This window comes from Pan paniscus, chromosome 9, assembly GCF_029289425.2.
Source record: "Pan paniscus chromosome 9, NHGRI_mPanPan1-v2.0_pri, whole genome shotgun sequence".
Taxonomy (NCBI): Eukaryota; Metazoa; Chordata; class Mammalia; order Primates; family Hominidae; genus Pan; species Pan paniscus.
Window position 1 is genome coordinate 68866971 of NC_073258.2, and position 18746 is coordinate 68885716.

Below are 18746 nucleotides of genomic sequence, written 5' to 3' on the forward strand. Positions count from 1 at the left end.
TAAAATATATTGATTTTTTAAATTATTGTTAGCAGATATTTAAGAATGTTAGTACAGGTCTTTGAATAAATTTTGCTTCTAAGAGAAGTTATTATTTATTCTAATTAGATGGCAGGAAAGTCTATGAAGAGGAACCTCTACTTTACTTTTTACAGTGTGAATGTAATTAATGACACAAAACTGTGTATTTAAAAATGGTTAAGGTGGGCCGGGCGCGGTGGCTCATGCCTGTAATCCCAGCACTTTGGGAGGCCGAGGTGGGTAGGTCACTTGAGGTCAGGAGTTTGAGACCAGCCTGGCCATCACGGCAAACCCTATCTCTACTAAAAATACAAAAATTAGCCAGAAGTGCTGGCGGGCACCTGTAATCCCAGCTATTCGGGAGGCTGAGACACAAGTGTCGCTTGAACCCAAGGGGGTGGAGGTTGCAGTGAGCCAAGATAGCACCACTGCACTCCAGCCTGGGTGACAGAGTGAGACTCTGTCTCAATAAATAAATAAATAAATAAATATAAATAAATAAAAAGGTTAAGATGGTAAATTGTGTTATGTATATTTTACAATTAAAATGTTTTAAATGGAAAAAAATCCTGAGAAACGGAACTATTATTTTATAGCAGCCCCATAAGGGGCTGAGAAGCTGGAAGGGCCATGGAAGCCACAGTGGCTGGGAGTCAGGGGACAAGGTTTTATTCCCAGCTGTGTCCCCACCCGAGTGGCTTTGGGATATTTACACGACTGTAAGACTATGGGATGCCTGGAGCAGAGGGGGGATGCTGGGTGTTGGAGAGATGGATGAACTGGCAGACAGGCGGGTGACGGAGGCCCCCAGGTGGCATAGCATCTGCTGAGGTACCAGGTGGACGGCACCTGGCCAGGGTGAGCTCTTAGTAGGTGCCTGGGGAGAATGTGGAGCCCAGGGCCATGGCCACGTCCTCAGCAGCCCTGAGAGCTGCGTGCAAAGGCCCTGGGATTTCTGCAGCCTCGCGGGGGAGGGGGCGTCTTTGTGACAGGGATGGGTCACATCAGGTTTGAGGACCCTGGGCAGGATGGATAGATGGGCTGATGTCCCCCTGCCCCTGTGGCCAGTCCATCAGAAGGGTAACTGGTTGTCGCCCGGCTGCCCTGCTGGGGCGGGTACGTCATCCAGGTGATGCCAGCCCCCCTGGGTCCATGGCGATGGGTCCCAAGGTGGGGGGGCTCATGATTTCACTGGGCCTGGAGGCTTTGCCGGTGGTCACTGGCTCCCAAGTCCTCTAGGGGCTCACCCGCTGCCCGTCGCAGCCAATGTGCTGCCCCTCAACACTTTCAGGGACTCTGGCGGGGGGAGCCTGTCCTTTGCTCAGTCCCTCTAGAAGCCAGCATTCCTCAGGGCCCAGAGATGACAGCTTGCCAGAAGCATCGAGTGTCAAGTCTGGAAGGGAAGCTAAGGGCTTCTTGTCCAGCCCCCAACTTTGATGCTCAAGGAGCTGGGGCTCAGGGAGAGGCCCGAGGTCACACGTGCCCAGTGAGGCGCTCATCTCCCAGAACAGCCTGGTCCCTGGCATCTCCCATAATTGCACTTGGGCAGCCGTGAGCCCTGTCCCGCTGGGATCTCAGACCTTAGCCTGGGGTGCCCCTGCCCCACCCTCTTGTGAAGGACCTGGGTTCAGCGGGGCTGTCTTGGTTCCCACCCTGCCCACCCACCCTGGAACCTGAGCCTGACCCATGAGGCCACCTCTGCTTCAGAACGTAGCCTACCTGCCATGGAGACAGAGAGGCTGTCCGGCTCCTGGAGAAACACTGCTTGGCTGGGGCTGGGCTGCGGCTGCCACCCAAGGGGAACCTGCCTGCTGGAAGGGGTGGTCACCACTCGTCCACTCGGCACCTCAGCTCAGCCCTCAGGTGCTCACACAAGCTGTAGTCTCTCGGCAGGACGGTCCTTGCCTCCTCGATCGCCCTTCGTCCACGTCCTGAGGTCGTGGTCTTCCCACTCGAGCTGGACCCCTGGTCTCCGAAGGTGAGATGCAGGCTCTGGGGCGTGCAGCGGTCCTTCTCCAAGCCACTCTCGGGCTGTGCTGTCCAAGGCTGTGCGGGAGGAGGGCAGGTGGGAAGGTTCTGACGTTGCAGAGCCCCCCTTCCTCCCTCCTTGTCCTCCCTCTTCAGGTTCCTCCCTTCCCCAGCTAAGAGCCCCCCAGCCATTCCTGATCGATGGGCCCAGGCGTGGCAGGGGTGAGGGGGTGGGAGAGTGGTTCTTGAGGACGGCTGGGCATCTGCAGGGGTCCAGGCCTGGCTGACTGGAGGGGCTGGGGCCCCGGGGGTTGGGAGGCACAGTGGGAGCAGCAGATTGCGGGCTGAATGGTGGAGGAGGTGCCCTCCCACCAAGACCCAGACCCCTGACCTGAGGCTGGCCCCAGCCGGCCGGCAGATGCGCAATTGTCAGGAGCAGTGTGAGCAGGAAACGCAAGGGGGCAGCAGCAACGAGTGCAGTCAGCGTAGAGCCCCAGACTGGGTGGCGGGAAGCCCAGGTCCTGTGGCACGTGAACCCACACGCACAGACACATGGATGAACTCAGGGAGCTGCACAACGCTGGCAGGTCCCACAGTCTCCGTGCCTCAGCCTCCCCAGTTAACCTAAGCACATAATCTCTTCTGCCTGTGATGGTCTAGCCCAGCCTGGAGAGCGGTAAGCCCATCCCGCCTGGAACTGGAGGCACTGCCCTGGCTGATGGTGTCCATGGAACCCCCATCTGGGCATGAGTGGAAACGGTGAGGCTGGCCCAGGTGAGAAGTGGGCGTCCGCTCTGCCTGTGGGTCTGTCTGTTCTCTCTGGCCTGACCGGGCACCCTCTCCAGGTTGTCTACAGCCTGTGCTGGGCATTCAGGGGACACATGGATCACTCTGCAGGGAGGCAGAACCTGGAGGTCCCCCTGAGAGGCTGCCAGTTCCTTGGTTGAGAGTGCTCGCTGGCCTTTTGACTCTTGCTGAATGGCACAGAGTGGGTCGTCTGGCTGGAGCCCCCCATACCTCCTCCAGAATCCTGTCTTGGGGATGCTGGGTTGGCAGTGGCCTTGATTCCTAAGAGGGGGCATGGAGGGGCTGGGGGGTGGCAGGGCTGCTTCTCCCTGAGTGCTATGTTTGGGCGCAGCTGCAGCTCAGGGATGCCTGTGGCTCAATCCCTTGTGTCTCACATCTCAGCCTGCAGAGCTGGATGGGACCCCACACAAAGATGGTGGGCTGGCTCTGGGGGATGTAAAAGGAGGAGGGCCGGCCCCTGGCCCAACCCCATGCCCGGCTGTGTGAGAAAAGGCTGCCAGCACTTTGGAGTTGCTGCCAGGCAAGATGGGAGTGCTCTGTGTGAGTTGGAGGGTCCCAGCAGCCCCTTGGGGCTATACAACAAGGTGTAGTCATCTGCCCTGGCCATGGCATGGTGGGTGGGAAGTGGGGAGATGATGGAGGGAGTTGGGGGATCCATTCCAGTACTGGTGGCTCCCCTTCACCGAGACACCCAGGGGAGGGCCAGGCTGGGATTGTAGTGGCCCCGATACGTGTGTGTGTGCGATTTTGATCTGTGTGATGGGAAACAACCCCCCTCCCACACACACACACGAGCACACTGACATGCTAACCCACACGCACACAGACACATGGATGAACTCAGAGCCTGCTGACTCGCCACACGGTGCACACACGTACAGCTTCTGTGCACATGGACTTACCACACAGCACGCGCACAGACACAGGCAGGCCTCCCTGCACACCCCTCCCCGGCTGGCCCGCCCGCCCTGCCTGCCCGAGGCGCCTGCTGGCCCCCTGCCCCCTCATCCATCTTGCCTGCCAGCCTGTCCCTGGTGCCCCCGTATCCTTCACACCTTCTCATATCACTGCTCAATACCAGGAGGTGGTGTGGCAGCTGTGGCCGCAGGGAAATGGATGGGCAGGGTGGGGGTGTAGAGGGCTGGGGGAGTGGCACTGCGAGGGGACTCTGGACTCCAGCAGCCCCAGCTGTCCAACAAGAGTCCATTAGGCTCAGGCAGGTGCGGGCAGTGAGGCTGCAGCCAGGTCGCATATAGCCCTGCCTATTTGTCCTGCCATGACACCCCGAAGGGTGCCAGCATCAGGACAGAGGGGCCCTCAGCAGTGGGCCTCATGTCGGCTCGCCTGACATCAGTGCGCGGTGTCCTGGGGATGGCGGAAATGGTGGCTTCCCAATTAGAGCTGGGAAGTCCCTCTGCCCCAACCCAAGCCACCTCCTCCCTGCATCTCTGCAGTTGGACAGGCTGTCCTGCATGGGGACAGCCTTGTCCTGCTGTGGCCCTTCCCCCAGCCCTGACTCCCTGCTTGAGCCACTATGGGCACCGAGCTCATTACACACTTGAAAATGCACATCTGGCCACATAGAGATCCCTTTAGAACGCCCAAGGAACTGAGGCTCTTGGAAACACGTGTGTGTGGGAAACGCACAGACACGCACGCCAAAGAGCATCCAGGGCAGGCGCCATGCACGGACAAACACACACGTGTGCACAGACATGGGCCTGTCTCTGCGCTCCCCACACTCACTGTCTGGCCCCAGGACTGTAGGAGGGTTGGGGGGTCCCCCTCTGGGTTGTAGCCTCCTCTGGAAGCCCCTCCGCTGGATCCAGAGCAATCCTTCTTCAGGTTCTCCTCCCACACTCTGGAATCCTCCCCCGGGCATGGATGGACAGCTGTGGGCACAGAGGCAGCCACCACTGGCCCCAAGACACTTGCATGTCCAAGGCTGCACTGGCCAGACCTCCCCCAGATCCTGTGGTCAACCTCCCTTCCTCCATCCACTTCCCCAGCCAGAGAGGAGCCGTGCAGGACAGAGGACACAAACCATGGACCTCTGGACATCTTCCATTTTATAGAAAGGGAAACTGAGGCCAGGGGTTGGGGAGGCCTGGCAAGGAACATGGTGCATGGTAGGTGGCAGAAGGGACCTCTGTGCTCAGAGCTGTGCCTCAGGACCCATCGTTCAGATGGGAAGACTGAGGTTGGGGAGGTGTGTCTTGGGTTAGGAAGCTGGGCTCGGGGCAGGGGTCAGCGCGGGCATGGCAGGCACGGTGAATGTGAACTTCTCAGTCTGGACAAAGGCAACGCCCTTCTCATAGTAGGCAGCCTCGTTAATGAACACGGGGTACACCGTGGACTCTCCCTCATAGAGCAGGTCCTCCCCACTGAACATCTGGAAGATGGGAGCACCAGGCTGCAGTGGCTGGAAGTCTCGGTCCTGGGAGGAGAGCCAAAGGCCAAGATTGCTGGGGCCACCTCTGCCCTGGCCCCAGAGGGGGGTGACCCCAGCTTGACACCCAAAAGATGCCCCTCATTCATGGCCTTTCCCACCCATGCTTCACTTCCTTAATCCATATGACAGCAGGTCTGGTGAGATACCAGTCTGCTCTGTGTCTAGAAATGAAGACACAGGTCACCTTGGGGTGGCATGTGCCCATGTGGAAGTGGACCCTCATGGATACGGGCACAGGTATTGAAGCTGGAGTTCAAATTCTTGCTAGCTGTGTATCTGTGAGCAAGTCACTTAACCTCTGTTTCTCAGCTTTCTTGTCTGTAAAATAAGGATTACAATATCTCCTCCTATCATTCTGAAGTTTAGACTAAACAGGTTAATAGTGCTTACAGCAGTGTCTGGCACACAGTAAGTACAATATGATTCTTTATTAAATAAATTTTGGCTGGGCGCAGTGGCTCACACCTGTAATCCCAGCACTTTGGGAGGCCAAGGCGGGTGGATCATGAGGTCAGGAGTTCAAGACCAATCTAGCCAACATGGTGAAATTTCATCTCTACTAAAAATACAAAAATTAGCCAGGTGTGGTGGTGAGCGCCTGTAATCCCAGCTATTCGGGAGGCTGAGGCAGGAGAATCGCTTGAACTCAGGAGGCGGAGGTTGCAGTAAGCCAATATTATGCCACTGCACTCCAGCCTGGGCAACAGAGCGAGACTCTGTCTCAGATAAATAAATAAATAAATTTTAAGGCTGGGCACAGTGGCTCATAATCTCAGTGGCCTGTAATCTCAGCACTTTGGGAGGCTGAGGTGGGCAGATCATTTGAGGTCAGGAGTTCGAGACCAGCCTGTCCAACGTGGTGAAACCCTGTCTGTACTAAAAAGACAAAAATTGGCTGGGTGTGGTGGTGAGTGCCTATAATCCCAGCTACTGGGGAGGCTGAGTCAGGAGAATTGCTTGAACCCAGGAGGCAGATGTCACAGTGAGTTGAGATTGCACCACTGCACTCTAGCCTGGGCGATGAAGCAAGATTCTGTCTCAAAAAATAATAATAAAAAATAAAATAAATTTTAAAATTGTAGGAGGAGCCACCCAAATTGACTGTTATGACTGAACGTCTGCAAGGTAGCTGGGCATGGCTGGATTAAGACTGTCTAGCCCTAAACATGGACGGGATGGTGCTGCCTCCATTTGTAAGAAGGTAACTCCTCAAAATGAAACTTCAGGGCACAAAAGGCCACAAGACTGCACCAGACCCTATTCAACAATGACCCCCTGTGGCAGCAAGCAGAGCAGCAGCCAGTACGTTCTTCTCAGGCACCCAAGGGAAAGGTGTGGAAGCAGGATTGCCTAATCCTGGAACATTCAGGAAGGGAAGGCCTGCAGAGAGACATACTCCAACAGGCATGGGGATGCTCGAGGAACCAACTGAAAATCAGAAGAGAGTTTTGTATTTGCACCTCCAAGCAGGTGAATTGAGTCATGCCTGCTCCATGTCCCCTCCCTCTGCCTTTTACAGCCAGGGTAGGGTTGTCTCCATCATGCCCTCCACAGGAGCTATGGGGATCACTGTGGCCTCTTGTGCTAGGCCTGAGTGTGGGGTTCCAGGGAAGGCAGCAGGGCCAGGGGAAGTGGGATGGCGGAGCCCAGCCTCCCATCCTGCTCCTCAACCCGAGATGCTGGTGAGCTCGTTGGAGGCTTGGCTGCACCCTCTGGGGCTCAGTTTTCCTTGACAATCCTCCTCCCCAAGGCTGTGGCCCCAGAAATCACCCCCCACCACACACACACACCTGCAGCTGAGGATGCACAGTGCCTGCCAGGTTCCCGGCCTCGGTGCGGGGGAAGTCCACGACGCCCACGGGTCTATAGGCTTCCATCTCAAAGGCAGGAAAGGCCGTACCTGTGTGGGAGGCTGGGTGTGTGAGCCCATCCCTCCCTCCAGGCTAGGGGACAGACTGGGCCGTGGGGGTACCTCAGGGCTAGATCCCAGCCTGCCTGTGAGCCTGGCTCCCCAACCCCTGAGCCAGACCTGCTCTTCCCCGGACCTGTTTCCCGAAAGTCCCCTGGGGTCTCACCCTGGTTGAAGAGTTCGATGAAGTCCAGAACTGTGGCCACCAGGGTCCTCATCCTTGAGAAAATGTCAGCCCGCAGCACACCCTGTGGCTGGGGGCCCAGCTCCAGACCTGGGGACCAGGAAGCAAGGGGTTAGGCAGGTGCAGGACCCATATACTCCTTGAAGAGGCCCTGCCCCTTGGTGACTGGCCCCACCCCTCCAGCCCTCCTGGCCCCGCCCACTTCTCAGAAGGCTGCGGCCCACCCAATCCATTTTTGGCCACAGAGTCCAGGTTGTAGCTCTCCTCCCCAGACCGCTGGTACAGGAAGACCTGGCAGGACAGCTCGGGGTACTGCAGCTGGGGGCGAGAGAGGCAGGTTAGGGGCCCAGGCCTACTTGGGAAGGGAAACTGAGGTGGGAAGGTGTTGCATGGACGAAACACAGGGCACCACCCTCCTTGGCCAGGTCTCCCTCTACCCTCTGGCAGGGTGGGGGAGGGGGTACCGGGGGCCTGGAGTGCTGGCGAGTGGCAGACCCCAGGGACTGGAGCCCAGGGGAAACTAGGCCCGGGGAAGAGGGGCTAAGCAAAGGAGGTTCCAGCATTGTCCCACCTGCCCTCCCTCCCTCCCACTCCCCTCTGGGGAGCTGTGTGCTTTGGGCCGGGGCCACCTGCAGATGGCGGCACAGGTGCATGGCAAAGACTTCGTGGGAGGACTTCGCGATTAAGCAGGTGCCCATGTTGGCCGTGGTGTTGTGCAGGTCAAGGACAAAGTCAAAGGCCCGGCCCGAGGCCTTGGGCCCCAGCAGCTGGTTCAGCTCTCGGGCTCTTGTCACCTCGTATGGGTCGTCCGGGGTGGGCCTGGAACTGTGGAGACGGGAATGGGGGACACCGATCTTCACAGTCTCAGTCAGTCTTCAGTGGTTTAAGGGGAAAGGGGCAGGGGCCCTGCAGGAGCCACTCTGAGCAGCTCGAGCGAGGGCTTTCCCTTCAGCCGTTGTGGCTGTGTCCACCCCTGCCCGTGGCCCTCTTGGCTCTGCACTTCCCGGTAAAATCCAAGCTCTCAGCCTGGCCCACCCTCCCACCCGCCTGCCCACTTGCCTGCCTCTCATGCCCTCACTCCAGCCACACTGCCTGAGCACCATGCTGGTCTCACCCCCAGGTCTGTGCTGTGCTTGGCCCTCCAGTGGAAACTCCCTCTCACCTCTCTTCCCCTGGCTAGCTTTTAGTCAGCCTTTGGGGCTTGGCTGAGACACCATTGCCTCCAGGAAGCCTTCCCTGACTGCTCTCAGCCAGGTTAGCTGCTTTGTGTAGCCTCCGGCCCTGCCTTTAGCCTCCTGGGTTATGGTTGCCCGGTTCTTCCTCTGTCTCCCCATTAAGCTTGAAGCCAACACCTTGGTCCTATTCCCCATTCTCTCACCTGAGCTGGCCAGAGCCTGGCCTGGAGATAGGACACAGTGACTATTCATTGGAAGGAGGCATGAACAGTGGTCAGGGCACACGACAAGTAAACATGGCCTGTGGGGCTAATCTGAGGGAAGCACTAGGTCTGGGATCCCCAGAAGAGGTCCTGAACCAACTTGCAGTCAGGAAGGCCTTCCTGGAGGAGGTGACATCAATCTTGGTTTCTCTAAATGTTCGGTTTGTCCCGTGGAGGAATGGGCCACATAGGCAGAGGGGAAGCAGGAGTGAAGGCAGGGAGGGCCCTGCTGGTGGCTGGAGGGAAGTTTTGTGGTGGGGACTCGGTGCCCAACTGCCTGGGCCAACCTGGCGGCCAAAGCACTCACTTGAGGAAGCTGCTGGTGAAGGTGCGGTTGAGGTCATGGTCCACGTAGCGGCGGCAGCCGGATGTGGCTGCCGGGTTGGCCAGCACAGGCACAGCGGAGAAGCTGGCTCTCTGCAGCTCTGCGGGGGCATGCAGCCAGTGCCGGGCCAGGTAGACGCCCGACATCTCGTTGCCATGCGTGCCCCCGGTAACAGCCACGCGACGCAGGGGCTCCCGGGGCACAGGCAGTGAGCACATGCTGGTGTGGGGTGCAGAACCTGGGGGTGGGCATACTTAGGAGACCCTGGCCCGGATGCAAGGGATCTGGGCTCAGAGCAAGGATGGCGGTGGGAGGCTCCACAGGGCAGCCGCCTGTCAAGAGGTGTGGCCGGCTGGGAGTGTCTCAGCTGTGTCCCACCTGCACCCCCAGTGGCCCTTTCTCTGAGGAGACAATTTTCCTGCTCCTTTGGAGAAAAGAAGTTTCTTTTTCCTAAATTGAGAAGAGGGGCCCAACTATTCAGGAAGATGGCTTCACCAAGGCACACTCCCTATAGGAAGAGGACTGCGCTCCTTTTTATAGACAGGGAAACTGAGGCACAGCGTGGGGAGTGGAAAGTGTCACCAGAGTTAGCTGTGGAGTGTCTGGGTTCTAGGCAACAGCCTCGCCTTTCTGCCCCTCCTGCTTGCTCCTCCAAGCTGGTGCAGGGGTCTCAGGTCAGGGGGTACTTACCGCTGATGCAGATCTGGGCTTCCCGGGCCACCAGGACTGGCGTCTAACTCACAGACAGGCTGGTATTTATGGGCCTGGAGATCCACAGATGGGAAGTTTTGTGGCAAGCTGGCAGACAGCAGGGGGTGGGTGGGACGGGCTGAGGTTCACGCAGCCAAAGGTCGGAGTGCTGGGGTCTGCTCCACTGCTCCTGCCCCGCCCGCCCCATGCTGCTACTTGTGCTGCCACGGCCCAACGAGTCCAGGTCCTGCGGGCAAGTTCCTGCCCCTGCCCTTCGTCCTTCTGCTGGGCCCCAGAGGGGCCAGCTTCCTTAACACTACTAAGAGGTACACCCGCAGTGGGGTGGTGACTTGGTTTTGGTCACCACCAGAGCAGGCTATTGAAAGTTACTATAGAGGTGTCACCTTGATGGCCACCAAGATGACAAGCTGCCCCTCCTTCACCACCTCGGCAACATGCCTCTGTCCTTGCAGCCCGCAGAGGGCTGTGGTCACTCCTGAGTCGCCCTTACCCAAAGGTGTCATGTGGAGCCCCAGTTTTACAGCTCTTTGTTGCTTTAAGCAAAATTTTAAAATGTTTGATCCGGGATTTCAGTCATTTTCAAGGACAGTGTAACTCAGATGACTCGGTTTGCCCTGTTTTGGGAACAACCCTCAGGCTCATTTTATAGATGTGAAAACTGAGGCTCAGAAAATTGTCTGCAGGCACACAAGCCCTAGAGGCAGGCTGCAGGTGGCCCACAGAACCCTAGGGGCAGACTGTTCAGCGGCACACAGAGCCCTAGAGGCGGGCTGCAGGTGGCGCACAGAGCCCTAGAGGCGGGCTGTAGGTGGCACTCAGGGCGTCCAATGTGGCTCCATCCCCTCCTGCTGCCTCTCAAGAGCAAAGTGGGGAAGGATGAAGGTGAGGTCCCCTGCACTCAGCCCTGGGGCCTCTACCTCCCACCAGGCTCAGCTGTCTGCTGGGAGGAGCTGAGGCCAGTTCTGAAGTCACTGGGGAGTGAGGCAAGCGGCTCCGCCAGGGCCTGCTGGTTGCCAGGTGCTGGGACCCTGAGCTGGAGCCTCCCCCAGGCATCGATCCTAGGCCTTCTTTACCACCACACTGGGTCTCCCCGGGCCAGTCCAGCCCTGCTCCAGATGCCAGGCCCACCAGCCTGGGGGGCTCTGGGTGGCCAGGACCCTCTAAGTTACACCCTCTCGGAAGCTGCCCCAGATCACACTCAGCTCTGTGTGGCCTGGGCTCTCCTGCCCTCCACACCCAAGGCTTCGTGAGCTCAGAGCATGGCGATTGTGGGGACAGGGGATTTGTCATCCTGGCTCCCATCAGGGCAGCTGGGATCTTGACAGGGTGTCAAGAGGGGTGGATGGAGTGTGAGGCTGAGCCCCCAGCAGGCCGGGGCTCCCTATGAGCCCCCTCCAGGGGCCACTCCTCCTGGCACCTGGAGCCTCAGCAAAGGGAGGGCAGAGACTGCCATTAGGGGGCCATGCCATGCCATCAACTCCTGTATCTGGCCCAGCCCTGGGGGCAGCTGTCACCGGCTCCATTTTGCAGGTGTGGACTGAAGCTCTAGGGGTTGGGTGACTTGACTGAGTCCTTGGCAGGTGGTGGGAGAGGGAGTCAGCAGAGGAGCCTGTCGGCCTGGGTCTGTTCCCTCCTTGCTTGGGGTAGGGGTCTCAGGGACCCCCATGCTGCTTTATGAGTCCCAGGCCATGGTCTTTGTTGGAAGGCCCCCCCAACCCCCACAGAGGCTGGGATCCTGCTGACTCGGTGTGGTACCTATCAGGAAGGAAGGGCCTCCGTGGCAGACCTAGCTATTTTGGGGGCTGCTGGGGGCCAGGGTGCTTCCTGCCACGAGGTGCTGGGCCCCCAAGTTTAGGGAGAACAGCAGTAGGGGTGCTGGAAAGTTTCACTTCCCTTGGCTGGGGTCCAGCTTCTGCATTTCAGTGAGTGTTTATGGAACAGAACGGGGTCCAGGAGCCCTCAGAAACAGCAGCCCCCAGTCCTGGCAGTGTGTGCGCGTGTGTGCATGTGTGTGCATGCATGTGTGCATCTGTACATGTGTGCGTGTGCATGAGAGCATGTGTGTGCATGTGCACGCACACATGTGTACGTGACAGCATGCGTGTGTACGTGTGTACGTGTGTGCATGTGCATGAGAGTATTGTGTGCATGTGTGCATGTATGTGTGTGTACATGTGTGCGTGTGTGCATGAGAGCATGTGTGTGCGTGTGTGCACGCACATGTGTACGTGACAGCATGCATGTGTGCGTGTGTACGTGTGTGTGCATGTGCATGAGAGTATTGTGTGCATGTGTGCATGCATGTGTGTGTACATGTGTGCGTGTGTGCATGAGAGCGTGTGTGCATGTGTGTGCATGTGTGCATGTGCTTGAGAGCGTGTGTGCATGCATGTGCGTGAGCATGTGTGCGTGTGTGTGTGTTGTGTGCACACGTGTGACCTGGCTCTGGCCCCACCTCCCTGACAGGCTGTGTGACCTGGAGAGATTCAGTGCCCTCTCTGGGCCTTGGCTCCACCCTGTGAAAGTCCTGGCCAAGGGCAGCTGTGGGGAGTGAGGAACAAAGGGCGGGCACAAGCTTGAAAATGGGCACATGGAGACCCCAGCATGAGTGAGGGCAGAGGATGGTGATGTCATGGGCATCATCACTGGGGCCAATTTCCTCACTGCAGTTGGGGAAACTGAGACCCAGAGAGGGGTCAGAGCTGTGGTTCCCCACTGTGTCAGCATCCAATTAGATCATGCCTCCCAGCATCACCTCATTGCAAGATGCAATCAGATCACGCCTCATTACCCTATGCTTATAAAACCTGCCCCAGCCCTCAGCTCGGGGAGACACTGCTTTGGGAGCTGTCTCGGTGTTCTCCTTACTTGTTGCAAGAAATAAAATCCCCTATTAAATCCTCTTTAGTTAACACCCGCCAAGCAACTGAGCCCACCCGTTGTGTGGGTAACAAAACTCTGGCGACCCAGATGGGGCCGACTGGGATTCTGATCCTAACTTCTTGAGGCTCACTAAGGTAAAGCAGTGGGCGGCGGCACCTCCCCCGGGCGAACTCACCCACGTGGCCCCAGAGGGTTGAGGGTGACTCCGGGGGATCTTCTGCTTGCTGCGCGGCCGGCCCGTGGGGCTGTCACTCCGCCCTACCCGCGAAACAGCGGAAGCAGCTGCCTGGAGCTTTTGTTCTGCGCTGCTCCTTCAGGGAAGAAAGTGGACTTTGCCCCGTGGGTTGACTGAAAGGGTAAATTCTTTGGACCTAGCAGTGGGATCTCTAGACTTCAGCGCAGGGCACCTCTGCTTTCGGTTTCTGTCTGGCTCTGCGTGCCGTGGGGGATTGAGAGGCATCTCTGGCCAGGCCAAGGGCAACCCGGATCCCGGATCTGGGTAGACAACAGTGGGACTAGTTTTGGGAATTCGTTTTTTTTTTTTTTGAGACAGAGTCTGGCTCTGTCACCCAAGCTGGGGTGCAGTGGCGCGATCTCGGCTCACTGCAAGCTCCACCTCCCGGGTTCACGCCATTCTCCTGCCTCAGCCTCCTGAGTAGCTGGGACCACAGGCGCCTGCCACCACGCCCGGCTAATTTTTTGTATTTTTAGTAGAGACGGGGTTTCACCGTGTTAGCCAGGATGGTCTCGATCTCTTGACCTCGTGATCCGCCCGCCTCGGCCTCCCAAAGTGCTGAGATTACAGGCGTGAGCCACCGCGCCCAGCATGGGAATTTGTTCTTTTTTAGAGAAACAGAATTTTTCACAGGAGGCTGAGCTGCTCCATCTCCCAGAGCCCCTGCTTGCCATACCCCGGGTTACCGGAAACAGGAGCTCTGCCATTTGATGAAAAAAATACTTTTTTCAGATAAATGTTTTTGTCATATTATCACACAAAGCGGGTAAAGTTGTATATATATATACATACAACTTTTTACAAATATGTGATCATATGTACAAAGGCTAGAAGGAAATATACAGAAAAATATGTATTAAAATACTGGGTTTTTTTCATTATTTTATAAGATACTCTACAAAACATTACAATGAGGTAGGACTATTTTAGTGCTAGAGAATCTCATTAAATGAATTTGTTCAAGAGCTTCTTTGTCAGCTGGGTGCAGTGGCTCACACCTGTAACCCCAACACTTTGGGAGGCCAAGGGGGGCAGATCGCTTGAGCCTAGGTGTTCAAGACCAGCCTGGGCAACATAGGGAGACCCTGTCTCTACCAAAAAAAAAAAAAAAAAATTAGGGTGGGCGCGGTGGCTCACACCTATAATCCCAGCACTTTGGGAGGCTGAGGCGAGTGGATCACCTGATGTCAGGAGTGTAAGACCAGCCTGGGCAACATGGCAAAACCCCGTCTCTACTAAAAATACAAAATTTATCCAGGCATGGTGGTGGGTGCCTGTAATCCCAGCTACTTGGGAGGCTGAGGCATGAGGCAGAGGTTGCAGTGAGCCGAGATCACGCCATTGCACTACAGCCTGGGCGACAAGAGCAAAACTCTGTCTCAAAAAAAAAAAAAAAAAAAAAAAAATTAGCCAGGTGGTGGCACACACAGCTGTGGCCCCAGCTACTCAGGAGGCTGAGGCGGGAGAATCAGTTGAGCATGGGGAGTTGGAGGTAATCGTACCGTGAGTACAGTGAGCCGTTATCGTATGGCTGCATTCCAGGCTAGACAACACAGTGAGACCTTGTCTCAAAAGAAAATAAATAAATAAATAAAGAGCTTCTTTGTCAATATCCTTTTGTGGGTATACATCATAGTCCCACAGTACTTCTTCAACCCAGGGAGATAAATGTGTATTAGTCTGAAGACCCAGGAGAGAATCTTCAAGACTTGGCACTGTCACTGATGATGATCTGCTTCCTTACATTATGACAAATGTATTCCCAGCTCTGGCTTGTTCTGCCTCATTAAGAGAATATTTGAAGACATTATTCATGATAGCAGCATCAGCATTTTGCAGAAGAAACCCTGGGGACAGATGTCTGCATGAAGCACCTTTATTCTGTGAATAAACTGGTATTTTTTAATGACCATTTCCTGCAACTGGCAAAAGTCTCCGTTCAGTTCTACTCCACAGGGTTGCACTGCTAAGCGATAAGATCACCCCATAAAGACTGTGCTGAGCCTGGAGCTGACGTCAGCCACAGCCTTTCCTGATTGATCAGGGAGTGCATGAAGATAAATGAACTTCAATTCCATGAGGGAGAAGGAACGAGCAATCAGTCTAAAGGTTCTGTTTGGTGTGAACCACCCAGTAGTTTCTGCTCATTTTCCCTTTGTCACATAATGAATCAATGAAGTCTTTATCACAAAGGAATGCGTCAGCGTGAATGGTGGGTTCTGGCTGCTGCTGTAGTTTTTGAAGGGTTAGATGTTCTGAGGAAAGCATGGTTTCTAGAGGCAAGCAATTCTGAAGGTCTTCTGCAGTGGGTTTTTTTTTTTTATTTTGAGACAAGGTCCGGCTCTGTCACCCAGGCTGGAGTGCAGTGGCTCGACTGTGGCTCACTGCAACCTCCAACTTCCAGGTTCAAGCAGTCCTCCCATCTCAGCCTCCCAAGTAGCTGAAACTACAGGCACGCACCCAGCTAATTTTTTTTTGAGATGGGGTCTTGCTATGTTGTCCAGTCTGGTCTCAAACTCCTGAGCTCAAGTCATCCACCCCCTTCAGTCTCCTAAAGTGCTGAGATTACGGGCATAAGCCACCACACCCAACCTTTCTGCTGTGTTTTTAAACACAATGTCTTTATTTCCTTCAGTGAATTCATCAAAATCTCGGGCAGTTTGCATCTGCTGGAGCAGCGCCGGGCAGTCGGCAGAGCCACAGTGTAGAGCAGTTACAAGATTTCCTGCCTTGCCGAGTGAAATCTATGCCTTCCAATTTTTTTAATTAATTAATTTTTAAAAAATTAGATTGGTACAAAAGTAATTGCAGTTTTTACAAAAGTAATTGCAGTTTTTGCCATTACTTTCAATGGCAAAAACAGCGGTTACTTTTGAACCAACCTAATATTATAGAGACAGGGTTTCACCATCTTACCTAGGTTGGTTTCGAACTCCTAAGCTCAAGTGATCCACCCACCTCGGCCTCCCAAAGCGTGGTGATTATAGGCATGAGCCACCATGCCCGCCCCTCCCCACCAATATATTTTTAAAACTAGTTGAGTATGGGCCAAGAGTTGTGGGATCTGTGTCACCACCAATCCCGCCTCTAAGCTGCTGGGCGGGTAATATGGGAAAACAGTAATTGTAGCAGGACTCCAGTGGCAGAAGCCATGCGGATAAACTACAAAAAGCAGAAGGGACACTGGGGATGCTGACATCTCCATTGGTTGAGATTACCCTTAAGGTATTGAGCAACTGTGGCCAGGTCCAGGAAGGGCAAAAAACAAACAAACAAACAAACAAAAAAACAAAAAGGCAACACAAGACAAGAAGCCACCGAGTCTCTTGGCTACAACCAGCCAGTACACAAGAAACAGTTCACTGCGGCCGGGCATGGTGGCTCATGTCTGTAATCCCAGCACTTTGGGAGGCTGAGGCGGGAGGATCACCTGAGGTCAGGAGTTCAAGACCAGCGTGGCCAACATGGCTAACCCTGTCTCTACTAAAAATACAAAAAATTAGCCAGGCATGGTGGTGGGCACTTGTAATCCCAACTACTCGGGAGGCTGAGGCAGGAGAATTGCTTCAACCCAGGAAGCGAAGGTTGTAAGCTGATATCGCGCCATTGCACTCTAGCCTGTGCGACAAGAGCAAAACTCTTTCTTGAAAAAAACAAAAAACAAAAAAACAAAACAGTTCACTGGAGATGATCAGCCATAAGTAAGATCCCTAGGGACCCCACTGCCCGGCCAAAGGGCCTCCCGCCCTTGAGAACACAACAGTGTGCATATTGTAAACAAGAGGGCCATTGGGTACTAGAGTGTCCTAACTGTCCCCAGTGGGTAGGGAAAGAAACTTCCCCGTCAATCAGCCCACCAGATGCTACAGTTTGCTAATAGTGACCAGAAGTGATGGGACTTGGGGACTCCTCTATGATCTAGGAACCCCTAGATCGGGTAACAATTGCTGTGGGAGAGACTCACGGGTTTTCTAACTGACACTAGAGCCAAATTTTTGCCTGTCTCCTTTCTACCGTGTTCTTCCTAAAATTTAGGAAAGGGCTTCTGCTGTATGGGAGAGATAAATTTTAGCTAAAATTGTTAGTTGGACGGAGACAGAGTTGGAACTGTCTTTTAAGTAGTGAATTTTACCTGACCCATGGCTAAACCTTTAAAAGTTAAAGCTATAGGATCGTTATTTGTATCTGGTAGTATGTACACGTCCGGTTATATTTGGCTATGGTACCGAATTGGCTTATAAAGAAATGAGTACTCATAAACTAAGCAAATAAGACCAAGTGCTTTTCAAGTTCACATGACAGTAATCTTTTGGTGAATGGAACTAGTCTAAAATTGTTGGTTTGATGGGAATGGTGTGCCTTCTGAAATGTAACTTAAAGGTTCTTACTTTTATTTTTTTTTTTGAGACGGAGTCTCGCTCTGTCGCCCAGGCTGGAGTGCAGTGGCGTGATCTCAGCTCACTGCAAGCTCTGCCTCCCGGGTTCACGCCATTCTCCTTCCTCAGCCTCCGGAGTAGCTGGGACTACAGGCGCCTGCCACCACGCCCGGCTAATTTTTTGTATTTTTTTTTTTTTTAGTAGAGATGGGGTTTCACCGTGTTAGCCAGGATGGTCTTGATCTCCTGACCTCGTGATCTGCCCACCTCGGCCTCCTAAAGTGCTGGGATTACAGGCGTGAGCCACCGCATCCGACCTTAAAGGTTCTTACTTTTATGATAGTTGCCTGACATGCAGCTATATAAAGGTAATTAACAGATAAATAATTTGAAATGATGACTAGCTTTGTCTAATATATCAGTTCTCATAAGTAATCCTGGTAAACTGCTAAAAATAAATAAAGTATGTAAAGGTAAATGGGATAAGTATCTATCGGCTTTTTAATGTAATTTGAAATCCTCTATTAGGTAATGGATACTCATTAACTATGTGAGTTATTTCCAAATAAGACAAAAACTGGAACAAATTGCTGACCATAAGTATGTTTGCCCTGGGTCTCTTAAATTTAATATGAAGACTAAATATGTTTGGGCCTATAAATATGTATAAAAATTATGCTATAGGAAAGCATGTTTTTCTAACAATTACAAAATGGCTCTTCCCCATAAAATACCAATATGTGATAGGAAGTTCAAGATTTTGTGCTTCCTATGTTTTCAACAAAATTTAGGGGAACTGGATGGGCACTGTGGCTCATGCCTGTAATTCCAGCACTTTGGGAAGCTGAAGCAGGAGGATCGTTTGAGATCAGGAGGTTCAGACCAGCCTGGGCAACATAGTGAAACTCTGTCTCTACTGAAAAACAAAAAAGAAAAAATTAGCCAGGGGTGGTGGCACATGCCTACTGTAGTCCCAGCTACTCAGGAGGCTGAGGTGGGAGGATCACTTGAGCCAGGGAGGTCAAGGCTCCAGTAAGCCAAAATCAATGCCACTGCACTCCAGCCTGGGTGATGGAGCACGACCTTGTTTCAAAAAAAGAAAAAAGATAATTAAAAACAAAAATTTAAGAGTACTAAGGGTTTTTAAAAATCCTAATATACAATTCTATATAGGAAGTGTGCCAAAAGTAAGGAGCACTTAATAAGAAAACAGTAAGAAAGGTATACAATATATTCTTCATTGAGAAAAAAAGTAATTTGTCTAATTTAGCAGTTATTTAAAGGGAGTTTTAAAATACGGATTTAGGAAAGAAATAGAAAAAAGATTAAAAGGAACCAGTAAGTAGATGAGACAGAGATGTAAAGAAAATTACAGATGTGAAGCAATGAGAGTAATTTTGTATAGGAAAGAAACTTGTGTGTTCAATCTCTGTCTTA

General features: G+C 53.8%; 1 protein-coding gene across 3 annotated transcripts; it reads right to left on the bottom strand.

Moving 5' to 3' along the window:
* Positions 1 to 4844: 4844 nt before the first annotated feature.
* ACY3 (aminoacylase 3) lies at positions 4845 to 14691 on the bottom strand. Of its 3 annotated transcripts, none has more exons than XM_003828738.5 (8): positions 12874 to 14660; positions 9795 to 9868; positions 9087 to 9342; positions 7971 to 8166; positions 7566 to 7659; positions 7324 to 7431; positions 7039 to 7148; positions 4845 to 5233 (listed from the first exon to the last, which is right to left on the bottom strand). In XM_003828738.5, the coding sequence occupies exons 3-8, from the start codon at positions 9320 to 9322 to the stop codon at positions 5018 to 5020; spliced, it is 960 nt and encodes a 319-aa protein (XP_003828786.1). In that variant the 5' UTR covers positions 9323 to 9342; positions 9795 to 9868; positions 12874 to 14660; the 3' UTR covers positions 4845 to 5017. The 3 variants fall into 3 exon arrangements, with proteins under 3 accessions (XP_003828786.1, XP_063464275.1, XP_008952422.1); XM_008954174.5 differs by lacking the exon at positions 4845 to 5233 and adding an exon at positions 5317 to 6676 and having other exon boundaries at positions 12874 to 14691; XM_063608205.1 differs by lacking the exon at positions 12874 to 14660 and having other exon boundaries at positions 9795 to 10071.
* Positions 14692 to 18746: the final 4055 nt, after the last annotated feature.

What these genes read in the sequence shown, in the direction of transcription:
- ACY3 (XM_003828738.5), bottom strand. Translation starts at nt 9,322, where the DNA reads ATGTGCTCACTGCCTGTGCCCCGGGAGCCCCTGCGTCGCGTGGCTGTT. An exon ending in CATCGAACTCTTCAACCAGG is followed by an intron (nt 7,149 to 7,323) that starts GTGAGACCCCAG and finishes CCTCCCACACAG; the next exon opens with GTACGGCCTTTCCTGCCTTT. An exon ending in CTGTGCATCCTCAGCTGCAG is followed by an intron (nt 5,234 to 7,038) that starts GTGTGTGTGTGT and finishes CTCTCCTCCCAG; the next exon opens with GACCGAGACTTCCAGCCACT.